Below are 14,572 nucleotides of genomic sequence, written 5' to 3' on the forward strand. Positions count from 1 at the left end.
TGGCGCCCCTGAGTAAATCAGGGTGCCACAGGGTACTGCAATCCTTACAGAGGGTGCAGGACCTACCCCCCATGGTTCCAGGTTCTTAACAAGCCGGTGTCACTAACATCAGCACAAATCCCAATCACACATCCCATCCTGTCCTGTCAAACACACCAGTGGGTTGGATAAGCGGAATAAGGCCACCCACCTAGGGGTCAGCCAGACTGGTGGGAGGGAAGGAAGTCAGTTTCAGTTTCAGTTTGGAGTGGAGTAGAGCCGTCAAAGAGTAAGGAGCTGGGGAGTAGTAGCTCCCGGGGAGCTAGACCAAGGTTGGGTCGCAGACGGTAGTCCGGGACCAGAGGAGTCGGGGACCGGTGACAGCAACTTTGGAAGTGTGCGACAGACATAGTCGAGGAGGACTGTCGGCACCTGACATCCAAAAGGAACTGACCGGTACCAAGCATGGCGGGCTACAGGACAGTAGATCAGGAGCCAGTTCATCATTCTGATAATTACACTGAGAGGGAGAGTCTCTTTATGAACTTCCCTAAGAGCTCAGAGATTGAAGGCGACAGCACACCGCGGGGGATAGGGCTTTCCAGTAACGCGGCCCACTACAATCCCAAGTGCCAGCCATCAAGAGTACAGCTACACTAAACATAGTGAGCGAGGCCCAACAGCTTCAAGACGAGGGGCCACACAAAGAACTAACTAGTGCACGGAGGCGGCTCAGAACTACCTAGTGACATCGGTGGGAGCAGACACCTGGATGGGCTCCCCCCATAGAGACTGCAATGCACAGAGACTTTGGTTTATCTCCAGTATGAGTGTCTGCTTTATAATCCTCATCCTGCACCACGACTACCCACAGTGAATAACCTGGCTCCCCTGCACCCTGCACTCCCAAACATCCCACCAACAACCCCAGAGACCGGGGTCCCTTCCCTACCTGCGGAGGGACTGACACCTTGCTGCTCCCTACCATCTGCCCCGGTACTCCTTCCAGCAGCGGCGGTACTCCCATTACCTCAACCCACAGGTGGCGTCACGAACTTCTCCCCTGTAAATAATCCCTTTTCAAGGATCTGAGTGTCTGCCGAGCACAGGTCTGGACCCCTCGAGCCCCGACCACCCTGGATCTGAGCATCCCGGTCTGCGCCGGGGCGGCACAGAAGCATTGAAAAGTGCAGGGAGGGTCAGCAGGAATAATGTGCAGGTGTAAGGCTATGTGTCCACGGGAGAATGTAGCTGCGGATTTTTCTGCATCAAAATCCGCAGCTTTCCCGCAAAATCCGCACTTTTTCAAAGGTGCGGATTTCCCGCGGATTTACCGCGGATTTGCCGCGGATTTTGGTTCGGATTTTTTTTTTTCCAATTTTAAAGCCAAAATCCGGATGAAAATCCGCAACAATAATTGACATGTTGCAGATTTTTCCGGATCAAAATCCGCACGAAATCCGCTGCGGAAAAATCCGCAGAATGGGCACAGCATTTCCAAAATGCCATAGAAATGGCTGGGAAGTGCCTGAACTGCAGATTTTCGGGAAATCCGCGGCTTTTCCGCGAGAAATCCGTGGCAAAATCCGCGCATTTTCCGCAGCGTGGACACATAGCCTTAGATTTCCAGCCACGCACCTGACGTCACAGGGACAGTAGGGAAGAGATATAATGTATAATGAAGACTAGAGGCAGGCTTATCTTTGGGACAGCACACGCCCCATAGTCCAGAAGATAGAGGATATTAAAAGAGGATTTTTGCCAAACGACCCCTCATCTAGGAGGCATACAGGCATGGGTAATTTCACCTCTATGCCACCTGTATACCCATATTATTAACTAAAGAAATGCAAAAGGGTTACAGATTCCCTTTAAGTAGACAAGCATTCACCTTCCATCACAATGCCAAGCTTTCTTTCCCTCGAGAGCTTAGAAGTTTTAGCATGCCATTAGATAGAGCAATTACATATTCTTTTAATTTAACCACAATGTTTGCTTTCACTGCTGTCTTTGCAGGCTCCTTTAGTGACTTAGATTGCTTTGAGATCTTTTTAAGCACCAGTATACCATTAGCTTTATATTTATTTGTCATCACTGTCTTATTAGAAATGTTTATATGCTTGATAGGTTCATTTAATTAAGAACAGATCTATAGAAGCAGTTACACTTAGAAGAAGAATCCAATTCATACTTTACTCCTTTCATTTGAGAATTAAATAGTTTTCTGTTTCAATTGGACACTTGGGGAACTTGTTTACTGCCCTTTTACAGATTATGGGTATTTTCACAGTGCCATCTGCTTTATTCTTCCAAAATGTATCTTCAAATCACTTTATGAAATGATTGAACCAATTATAAAAAAAATACCGGTAAATTAACTTCATTGATTAAAATCAAAATTTAAAACATCAGGATTGTTCCAATGTGTAACAAATAAAATAATAAAAACAAATGAATGAAACATTATTTTTATTTCTCATAGTTCTAGCATTAATTTGCATCTGAGGCTGCTTTCACACTACGTTTTTTTAACATGCGTCATGAATGTTTTTTTAACGCAAAAACGGATCAATGCAAATACGTTTTCATTTCAATGCATTTGCAATGGACTCGCGTCAACATGCGTTCACCTGCGTTTGCGTGCGTTATAGTAAGGATCCAGTGACTTGCAGTTTTTTTACTTTTTTTCAAAACCGTTACTTGTAGCATTTTTGAGCTGCGTCCAAATACTGCAAATTGCTGGATCCTGACTAAACAGCATGTAAATGCATGTGAACGCTGGCATGCTGATAGACAAGATCCTGCTTGCTCTACTGAGCATGCCCAGAAACCAGCCTCGCGTGATCAGTCCCTCTCTCCCCCTCCCTCTCTCCACCTCCCTCTCTCTCCTCTCTCCCCCGCCTGAGAGCGGAGGACGCTCGTAACGAAGGTAAATATCGGGTAATCACGGGCTTAGTTACCCGATGTTTATCTTGGTTACGTGTGCAGGGAGCCGGCTCCTAGCAGCTGCAGACGCTCTTAACCAATGTAAATATCGGGTATCCAAGCAAGTTACCCGATGTTTACCTTGGTTACGAGCCTCCGCAGCTGTCAGATGTCGGCTCCCAGTCTTTCACGTTCCGTTCCCCTCACTCCCGATCACATAACTCCAATGCCCGCCCATAAACTTCAAGTGACAGGATCCTGCAAAATAACACGCATTTGCATGAGTTTTTCTCTGCAAAACCAGGATCCGTTTTTGCAGCAAAAAAAGTTCATGACGCATGCTAAAAAAAGTAGTGTGAAAGCAGCCTTATTTAGTAATGAACTGTACCACAAGAGGAAACACTTTTGCACCTGCAAACAGATATGTTACGGTTATCAAACTACAGTGCCTTGCGAGAGTATTCGGCTGCCTTGAATTTTTCAACGTTTTCCCACATTTCAGGCTTCAAACATAAAGATAAAAATGTTAATGTTATGGTGAAGAATCAACAACAAGTGGGACACCATTGTGAAGTTAAACAAAATGTATTGCTTATTTTAAACTTTTTTTAAAAAATAAGTGAAAAGTGGGAGGGCAATATTATTCATCCCCTTTACCTATAGTGCAGCAAACTCACTCCAGAAGTTCATTGAGGATCTCTGAATGATCCAATGTTGTCCTAAATGACTGATGATGATAAATATAAGCCACTTGTGTGTAATGAAGTCTCCATATAAATCCACCTGCTCTGTGATAGTCTCAGCGTTCTGTTTAAAGCACAGAGAGCATCATGAAGACCAAGGAACATAACAGGCAGGTCCGTGATACTGTTGTGGAGAAGTTTAAAGCCTGATTTGGTTACAAAAAGATTTTCAAAACTTTAAACATCCCAAGGAGCACTGTGCAAGAGATCATATTGAAATGGAAGGAGTATCATGCCACAGCAAATCTACCAAGACCCAGCCGTCCATCTAAACTTTCATTTCAAACAAGGAGAAGACTGATCAGATATGCAGCCAAGAGGCTCATGATCACTCTGGATGAACTGCAGAGATCTACAGCTGAGGTGAGAGAGTCTGTCCATAGGACAACAATCAGTCGTACATTTTACAAATCTGGTCTTTATGGAAAGGTGGCAAGAAGAAAGCCATTTCTCAAAGATATCCATAAAAAGTGTTGTTTAAAGTTTGCCACAAGCCACCTGGGAGACACACCAAACATGTGGAAGAAGGTACTCTTGTCAGATGAAACCAAAATCAAACTATTTGGGCACAATGCCAAACGATATGTTTGGCGTAAAAGCAACACAGCTCATCACCCTAAATACACCATTCCCACTGTCAAACATGGTAGTGGCAGCATCATGGTTTGGGCCTGCTTTTCTTCAGCAGGGACAGGGAAGATGGTTAAAGTTGATAGGAAGATGGATGGAGCCAAATACAGGACCATTCATAAAGAAAATCTGTAGGAGTCTGCAAAAGACCTGAGACTGGGACGAAGATTTGTCTTCCAACAAGACAATGATCCCACACATAAAGCAAAATCTACAATAAATGGTTTACAAACGTATCCAGGTGTTAGAATGGCCAAGTCAAAGTCCAGACCTGAATCCAATTGAGAATCTGTGGAAAGAGCTGAAAACTGCTGTTCACAAATGCTCTCCATCCAACCTCACTCAGCTCGAGCTATTTGCAAAGGAAGAATGGGCAAGAATTTCAGTCACTCTATGTGCAAAACTGATAGACACATACCCCAAGCGACTTGCAGCTGTAGTCGCAGCAAAAGGTGGCGCTCCAAAGTATTAACTTCAAGGGGACGAATAATATTGCACGCCCCACTTTTCAGTTATTTATTTTTTTAAAAAGTTAAAATAAGCAATAAATTTCGTTCAACTTCACAATTGTGTCCCACTTGTTGTTGATTCTTCATCATAACATTAAAATTTTTATCTTTATGTTTGAAACCTGAAATGTGGTAAAAAATTGAAAAATTCAAGGGAGCTGAATACTTTCACAAGACACTGTATATCACCATATATATCCCCCATTTACAGTGCCTTGAAAAAGTATTCAAAAATTCAGCGAACGTTTCCACATGACAACTCCCCTAGTGGGAGATTGCCCAAATACCCAGTGCCTCTTAGGGATAGACTGAGAGGCACCTCCTAAGCATGGCGTGCTAGCCCCTTAACACTAGAAGTCCCAGAGAGGGTTCATTTAACATTTCTCCCTTTGAAACCCAGAGAGCTCGAAATTTCTGGGACTTCTAGTGTTAAGAGAGGGGCAGCGGTGTGCGCGCACTCCTTAGGAGCGCTCCCAGAGGTCCTGTGATGCGCGTACAGACTCCTGGAGGCAGGCTGTAGAGGAACCCACGTGCAGGAGCGAGCAGGGATGTCGGGCAGCGAGGGAGTCAGAGCGCGTCCCTACAAAAGGGGAGAGGCAGAGATGCAGCGTTACACTCAGCTGTACAACCGGAGGCTGGGGTTTGCTGGGTTTCCTTTATATTTCTCCTTTCTGGAGTGATTATCTGGTATTTACCTGGCTACCTGCCTCCAATTACTGCCAGTTTAAGCTTTAAGCGCGATTGTGTCTGCATGCCTTGTGCTCCTATGTTAAGTCTTGGATCTATTGCTACCTGACCTTTGACCTTGCTTCTTACTGTCCGTTTGCCTAGCCCCTTTATATTGATCCTCTACCTTCCTGGAATTTTGTCCTTGAACCATGACCTCACTATGCCTTTGTCTTACCTGCTTTGTTTATTACTAGCCTTCTTGGTATTTGACCCTGGACCCTTTGACTATCCAGCCTCAGAGCAAGCCTGTGAATAGTGACTAGCTTCACAAGTATGGTATAACTGCAAATCTACCAAGACAAGCCATCCACCTAAACTGACATTCTAAGATAGGAGAGCACTAAATAAAGAAGCAACCAAAAGGCCCATAGTTACTCTGGAGGTGCTGCTGATATCCACATCTCAGATGTGTGCAGCTATTAGTCGTATAATCCACAAATCTGGCCTTTACTGAAGAATGGCAAGAAGAAAGCCATTTTTTAAAGCAAGACACAAGATGTCCCTTTGCAGTTTGCAAAACAATTTGGGGACACAACTAGCATGTGGAAGAAGACCAAGCTAGAACTTTTTGGACTAAATACAAAATGCTGTGTGGTGTTAAACTAACACTGCACATCATCCTGAAAACATCATCCCCACCATCATTCATGGTGTTGGCAGTATCATGCTGTGTTGATGCTTACCTTCAACAGGGAAAGCAAAGCTGGTCAGAGATTATTGGAAAATGAATAGAGCTAAATACCCTCAAGGGAATCCTGGAGGAAATCCTGATAGAGGCTGCAAAAGAATTGAGACTGTGGAGTAGGTTCACCTTCCAGCAGGAAAACAACCCTAAAAATACTGCCAGAGCTACAATGGAATGGTTTGGATCAAAGCACATTCATGTGTGTGAATGGCCCAGTCACAATCCAGATCTAAATCTCATTGATAATCTGTGGCAAGACTTGAAAATTGCTGTTCACAGATGCCTCCATCCAATCTCACTGAGCTAGAGCTACATTGCAAAGGAGAATTGGCAAAGTTTTCAACCTCTAGATGTGCAAAGCAAGAGACACGTATTTAAATCAACACCCAAAAAGTGATTGGGCAAGCAAACAAGTAAATAAATACACCTGTTATCCTAATAGAACCAAAGCATGGAAAACAGAAACTAAACATCTGAAGTAATTGTAAATCTACTGTGGTCCGGCAGACAGTAAAGCCGAGCACAAACTCAAGGGCTCGAATCCAGACTCATGACAGCAGCATAATGTAGGAAAAGAAATTCTGTTACTTAGTTTACTAGGTGCAGCAGTTGTGACACAATTAGATTTTTGTAGATGTAGTATGTATTAGAGCTCAGAAAGCTAACCTTGCTCATACCCCTCATTAGCAACATTCCTATATATATATTGTATATTGGCAGGAAGCTTCTAATCAGTGCTGAGGTGTGTTTGGATGAGAAAGCACATGAGCAGCTTGTCCAGCAGTGATAATCTCCTGGTTAATAAGTGATACATCGTTGAAATCAGTGTCTCAGGTTCTGACAGATTCCCTTTAATAAATCCTAAATTATTCTGGCCACCCCTGCCTCTTTGTAATGTTGTTTTAAAAGACAGTCAGGCAATTATTATTACAATAATACCAATAAAAGAGAGTGTGTGGTGACACATAGACCCATCACAGTATACATCTTCCATCTGTCTGTGTTTGGGAACAGTACAAACTGAAAACTGGAACAGCAGAACAAAAATTGAAAAATTGACCCAAGTTTTTCTGTGTATAAATTTGACCTATTTTATTATGTGCCACAGATGTGTTGTCCAGAACTGTAAATCGCATTGATCTGTCTCTGAATAGCAGCGCTGTAACTTCGAAAGGCAAACTTCATACTAATTCTGTCCCCAAGTGATTAGATTTGGCTATAACAACATTAACATCGCCAAGCACCGAGTTTATGTGCATGCTACGTGGTTAATCACAGCTTTGGCTCATTTTGTTTCCCTCATTTGAGACTCTATATGGAAAAAAACTCTAAATTATTTTAACTCTAAGACCCCAATTTATTAAGACTGGCATTTTGTACACTAGTTTTAATTAGGAACGTGCAGGAATAAGATATATCCAATTCATTAAGAGGAGAACGCCACTTAATGAATCTAGCACATCTTCTCAGTGGTGTGTGCCACTATGTACCTCCCAAAAAATATTGCTCCAGTCAGTAACTTTTGATACATTTAACAGGTGTGCTAAGCCCCAACCTGTCTTGCCACGGCTACACCAAAGTTCCAACCCATTTTTTTGTAGCTGCCTGAAACTGATGTCAAAACATCAAAAGTCACAAAATTTTATCGCAATTCTGCATTCTGCAAATATTTTTACGATCTTAAAAGTAGTGATGGGTAGACCTGGACTGTGAAAATGGCAATTAGGCTAATAAGGGGTTAATAACAGCCCACAGCTTCCATTAAGCCCTAGATTAGTAATGGGAGGCATCTATGAGACCCACCCATTGCTAATCTGTAAGTGAAAAGAAATAAACACAAACATCGAAAAGATCCTTTATAAAATACAAAAAAAATCACCCTCTTTCACCAATTTATAAACCCAAGAAAACACCCAGGTCCAAAGTAATACACATGAGGTTCCACAACGATTCCAGCTCTGCTACATCTGAAGTGGTAGGGGGCAGCCATAGTACAATGACCATTCACTGTGAGCTTCAGGCAGAGAATGGATGAGCCGTGCAATCAGCGCTGACTTAACTCAGGTTATATGCAGTCCCAGCTGGAGGTTCTCATGGTCCGCCACCTGTGATCGCAGGTAACCTGACCTCAGGTGACCTCAGTAAAGTCAGTGACCTCACTTGAGGTGAGGTTACTGACTTTACTTGTTCGCAGACCTGCATCTCCTGACAGAAAACTGCAGGGTTTGTTTGCCAAGAGATACAGATTTGGTGCCGAAATTTCAACATCATATTTTCTGCACCCAATCTACACCTCCTTTTTTAAAGTCTGTTTAGTCCCGCCAATCCTGTATATCTGTGAGTTCACCCATCACTAGTCACTATACATACTACTACTGGAGGCTCAGTTGCACTATTATCAGTAACTGACACTGTCGAAGACTGTGTGGGATGGTTACATTTGTCCAGATTAGCCTTCAGTGTCAAATGATTTCATTTTATTTTGCACATGATATTTCAACATGAGCCTACAATGCAGAGCTGCAGCTAAAAAGGCCAACAAAATTCTGGGATGCATCAAGACAAGCATTGAATCTAGATCAAGAGAGATAATTATTCCCCTATACTCTGCCCTGGTCAGACCACACCTGGAATACTGTGTACAGTTCTGGGAGCTCCAATTCAAGAAAGACATTGAAATATTAGAGCAAGTCCAGAGAAGAGCAACGAAGATGGTAGAAGGTCTGCAAACCTTGTCATATGAAGAGCGGCTAAAAAAACTAGGGATGTTTAGTTTGAAAAAGAGAAGGCTGAGAGGAGATTTAATAGCGGTCTACAAATATCTGAAAGGTAGTCACAGTGCAGAGGGAACTACCCTATTCTCATTAGCACAAGGAAGTACAAGAAGCAATGGGATGAAACTTAAAAGAAGGAGATTCAGATTAGACATTAGGAAAAACTTTTTGACAGTGAGGGCAGTCAGGGAGTGGAACAGGCTACCATGGGAGGTGGTGACCTCTTCCTCAATGGAAATCTTCAAACGGAAACTGGATAAACATATAGCTGGGAGATTTAGGAGAGCCTGCACTCGCAGGGGGTTGGACCCAATGGCCCTTGAGGTCCCTTCCAACTTTACCATTCTATGATTCTATGACATAATGGCTCTTACCACCATGGGATAAGAGAATAAGGCCATATGCTGTGTGTTAACTCCTGTAGTCATACACAATGTAATGTGTTCACATTGCTCTTACTTGTGTTGTGCTATAATCAAATATCATAAATAATTGTGTTTTGATTTAATTCTGTATGATTTGGAAAATTGTCCTTCAACACCACATAGAAAATGCATCTATCACATGTAATAAATAGCTGACTATTTCCTTACACACAATGCCTTTAATATTGTTTACATTGCTTCTTTCCAAATGGAAGATTATAAATTAAAAGCCAAGAATAACTTCATTTTTGGACCCAGTTAGCGAATATGGCTAATATGTATGCATTAGCTGTCCTTGTAAGAGATGTTTGCCACATTTAAATCCGATGTCCCAAAACACAACCTTCTAAATTTCAGCCAAAAAGTAACACATGTTTTCTCTGGGGCTGTCATTTGTTATAGAGTAGGAACTGAGCGCAAATGGTAAAATGCAAGTAATAATCTGACTACTAGGAATTTAATTGGGTAATGCATCCCATAATACATCTACCTGAAGCTATATTACAAAAGAACTGGGAGCAATTCCACATATTCATATTAAAATATCAAATTTTATTATAATTTAGTGACAAAAAGTGAAAAAGACATATATACACAAAAGGTTTTTTCTAAAAATGTAATGTTACAGTTGTACAACACACATGGTGCATTGGATGAATGCGTCTTAATATAATTAATTCATGACAGTTTTACAATAAATGTTCAAATATCATACAAATTTTGTTTCATTTAGTGACTACACTCTGATGGGAGATAACTATTTGTTGTGTTGTTATTAAGTTGGGCTGTATAAATAATTTTATCCTGATGGTAGGCTACCATCAGGATAAAATTATTTATACAGCCCGGCTACCATCAGGATAAAATTATTTATACAGCCTGCATATGAATATAAAAATCTGGATTATTTGTATGGTATCTACCTGAAGCTGTGTTTTTAACTTTCAACTCGGCTGGGTCTGCACAACGTCCTGATTCTGTGGAAAGTAGTTAATGGAGTGATCCGAAACCAAAGTTTAACTTAATCCTACATGTCTTTCTACTCAATAAATAATCTGATTACTTTTCTAATATGTAAAAAAAAAATATATCCCCTGCCCCACCCCATTCTCTAGCTCTATCTCTTCCTTCTTTTTTTTTACTTTTGCCTTAATGATAGTTAATTTGAGAAACCATAATGCATGCTGGGATACTCAAGTAGGACATCATCAGGGGACAGAGGCTGCAATCACTGCCGCAGAAGCTTCCCCCACCCTGAAATGAAGCGTCATTAGTGATGTCCATTTCAGGGACTGCTCTAGTCCCTGCTCTACTGAGTATGCATCGGTTATCAATCCCAACACATGCGCAGTAGGAGATAACCTACCGTGCAATATTTCCTTTGAATGTTCAGTGACAGTGCACTACATCGACAACTTAAGTGAGAAGTGATGAGTCTGCAAGAGGACGCACTGAATAGGAGAGAACACGGTGCTCAGGGAGTGCAGAGACCAGCTCCATCCCTGAAGTAGACATCATCTGCCAGATAAGGGGCGGTTCACCCTCTCCCACTCAACCTCCACAGAGTATGGTTGTGGCTGATGCAAAGAAATTTCTGAATCGATTTGCACTAACTTTAGAATATTATGACTATACGAGTATTAAATCCAATACTATTTATGCTCATTGTTCTGCCTCTATAGGAAACATCCAGTTATTTACTGCTAATGAGATGTGACTGAAACTGGAATGACAGTGTCCATATGTCAGCCACACAGAGTGCAGGTTATGTGGCGCCCCTGACCTGGTCAGGCGCCACTGAGTACTGCACCCATGCAGGGTGAGTGCAAACAGGTAATTCTAAAGGCTGAATAGGGTGTGTACGCACAGACACATAGTGACCGGGTCTCACACACACTTGAGGGGACCCCTGGGCAGACCCAGGAGGGGACGTGCCTCCACATCCAATCAAGGGGTGCGGTAGACAGGCTGGAAGTTAGGTTGCAGTGGCAGTCAGAAAGAGGAGCTAGAGGTAGCCAGTCTGAAGCGGAGACGCAGGAGAGCGGACACGCTAGTCAGACCCTGCAAGTGTAGTAGCTGTTGGCGGGGGAGAACGGTCACCAGAAGTTGGACAGAAAGACGCTGAGGAAGCCAGCTGGTCGGGAGAGACGCTGAGGAAGTCACCTGGTCGTGTACGGAGACTTCTGGTGGCTAGGCACGCACGGGGAACAGGTCCCTAAAGCAAGACATCCATTTAGTGGTCTGCTAAACCTGCCGGTGGGGTGGACAACAAGTCCCACACCAATCTAAACAGAGTCCGAGCATCAGCAGCAACGAAGGGGCCCATAAGGAGGATCGAGCCTGAGCTATCCACCTTGGTCCATGCTGCCAGCAAACGAGCCAGAAAGGGGAGAAAAGGCAGAAGCGACTTCCCTGGATGAATCCCACGGTACTTTAAGTCAGGGGTTGTCTGAAACAAGAAGTGCTAGGAAGGCGAGCCAGCAGTTACCCTTACGCCAGCCTGCAGGATACTTGGTTCTCTCTTGGTGTATCTCAGCATCGCCCAGGTACCACTTGAAGCACTTGAAAGTGAGTAACAACCAGTTGCAAGACACTTTGGACTGAGACTGAATTATTCTGCGACCTGTTGTTCTACACACATACACCCGAGCCCCTGGGGCCAGCCTCACTCTCGGGAGGCCACACCATCCGACTGCAGATTCCATCAGCCCCAGATGCTCGTTAAAACTGCAGTGGCAGTCACCCATAACCCTGACCGCAAACCGAGAGTGGCGTCACGACCCAGATGTAATAACCGGACATACCTGTTACCAGAGAAGATCCCTAAGAGAAGTTCCCGCGGCATCCATGGAGGTGCAGTGGTGTCCCTGAGGCGACCGCCGCGGCATGGGGCGACTCAGTTACAGAAACTTCCAAGCATGGGCAACTATCGTATTCAGGATATGTAATTCACATAGAAGTAAATAGGAGTTATTGCATGTAGGTTGTTATTCCTGTCAGCCACAGACAGCTGAAATAAGAAAAACCCTTTGAAAAAGCTTCAAATCCGGGCTACTTTTTTATAATACATTTTATCTTCACAAAGATTATGGTTTTAGTATCAAATCCCTGACAGAATCATTTAGTTTATAATTAAGTTATTTAGGAGAAAGCAAAAGTCCATTTGTACTTACCATTATAACAGTTAGTGATATGGTCAGTCTGGAAACACCACTAAAATAAGCAGCTGAACCAATTGCTGCAAACAGACCAGGGTCAATCCACCTTCCATACTGATCAGTGCGGATTCCAAACAAGTATACCATAATTATTCCAACAATCCTGCCCAGCAATGCACCAGTGTACCTGCAAAAGAGGGTTTGTTACATGAGATATCCAGCACATTAATTGTACATTCAAATATATGCCACTATGGATATATAAACCTTTGCACTACCTTTTTCAAATATATATATATTTGATATATATACATACAGTGTGTCCACCCATATCCTGTTCACCACTATTAATTTGAGAACGGGAGCAGCTATAGGAAAAGAAGTGGTGTCTAGGTATAGTAAAGTAGCCATGCGCTACACAATGAAACCACCTATAGCGTCACCTGGTGGAAAACAACGGAGTTAGAATTTTTATCTCGAAAACGGAACGAGATAGAGAAAAAAAGTGAATTAAAAAATTGTAGGGCATCATCAATTCAATATGAATCAACACTATTCTTGGATTCTTTAAGGGATTTTCATCCATTCTTCCTATGAAAAGTCTTCCAGTTCAGTGAGATTCCTGGGTCGTCTTGCATACACTACTCTTTTCAGGTCTAACCACATATTTTCAATGATGTTCAGATCAGGGGACTGTGAGGCTCATTGGCACAACATAGTCAAGAGGTTTACAACATATAACATTGCATCTAATTTCCCTGGATGTGGACGACAGAGAAACATTTATGAAAGGTTGCAATGCAGGATAGTTTGGAAGGTGAATAAGCAGCCCCAATCAAGTTCCAAAGAAATTCAAGCTGTCCTGCAGGCTCAGGGTGCATCAGTGTTAGTGCAAAATATCTGTCAACATTTCAATTAACCCTAGAACGCGCAAGCAATTCAATCTACCATAGAAAACAAATGACCTAGCAGGCCTGCGAGGCCCCAGGTATGCGTTCTAGGGTTAAATGAAAGACAAATCTCAGGAGACCCAGGAGGACCCCTGCTGACACAGAGACATGAAAAAGATAGACTGCACATTTGCCAAAATGTATGTTGGTATGCCAAAATCTTTCAAATAAAGTGACTTTGTGGACAGATGAGACTAAGATACAGCTTTTTGATAAAGCACATCATTCTACTGTTCGCAAAAAACAGAATGAGGCCTACAAAGAAAATAACAGTACATACAGTCAAACATGGTAGAAGTTCCAAACTTTTTGGGGTTGTTTTTCTGCCTCTGGTACTGGGTCCCTTGACTGTACCATGTGCAAAGCATCATGAAATCTGAAGATTTCCAAAGGATTTTAGGTTGCAATGTACTGCCTATTGTCAGAAAGCTGGGTTTGTGTCGTAGGTCATGGGTCTTACAGCAGAACAACCTCTACAGCAATGCTGGCAGCATTCATACGTCTATTTTGAAATTACAATCTCTGGATATGACACTGAGCACATGTACTCAATGTCTTTGGTTGACCACGGTGAGCCCTGTTCTGAGTTAAACTATCTTTATATAGAGCAACAATTCCATTTTTCAGATCCTCAGAGAATTATTTGCCATGAGAAGCCATTTTGAACCTCCAGTGACCAGTATGAGAGAGTGTGTGAGCAATAACAACAAATTTAACACACCTGCTCTGCATTCACACCTGAGACCTTCTAACACTAATCAGTCACATGACATCGGGGAGGGAAAATAGTTAATTGAGCGCAATGTGGCCATTTTAACTTAGGGGTGTACTCACTTTTGTTGCCAGTGGTTTTGACATTAACGGCTGTGTGTTGATTCACTTTTGCTGGCGTCACACGGGACGATATATCGGGCGATATGCCGTCGGGGTCACGTCGTTAGTGACGCACATCCGGCATCGTTTGACATATTGTACCATGTGACACCTCCGAACAACTGTGAACGAGCAAAAATACTCACCTTATCGTTGCTCGTTGACACGTCGTTCATTTTCAAAATGTCGGTC

The 14,572-nt window shown here is 42.8% G+C and overlaps 1 protein-coding gene and 1 long non-coding RNA gene across 3 annotated transcripts in view; one reads left to right on the plus strand and one right to left on the minus strand.

The window, feature by feature from the left end:
* The window catches only part of LOC142244156 (chloride channel protein D-like), a 265,090-nt gene that overhangs the window by 165,405 nt on the left and 85,113 nt on the right, over positions 1-14,572 (minus strand). Inside the window, exon 11 of the mRNA XM_075316355.1 lies at positions 12,573-12,744. Coding sequence (XP_075172470.1) covers positions 12,573-12,744 — 172 coding nt within the window. The remainder of the gene's footprint in view (positions 1-12,572; positions 12,745-14,572) is intronic.
* LOC142244157 (uncharacterized) overlaps positions 1-14,572 on the plus strand; it is a 113,931-nt gene that overhangs the window by 22,570 nt on the left and 76,789 nt on the right. The gene's annotated exons all lie outside the window — the stretch shown is intronic.

Source organism: Anomaloglossus baeobatrachus, chromosome 6 (assembly GCF_048569485.1).
Source record: "Anomaloglossus baeobatrachus isolate aAnoBae1 chromosome 6, aAnoBae1.hap1, whole genome shotgun sequence".
Classification (NCBI taxonomy): Eukaryota; Metazoa; Chordata; class Amphibia; order Anura; family Aromobatidae; genus Anomaloglossus; species Anomaloglossus baeobatrachus.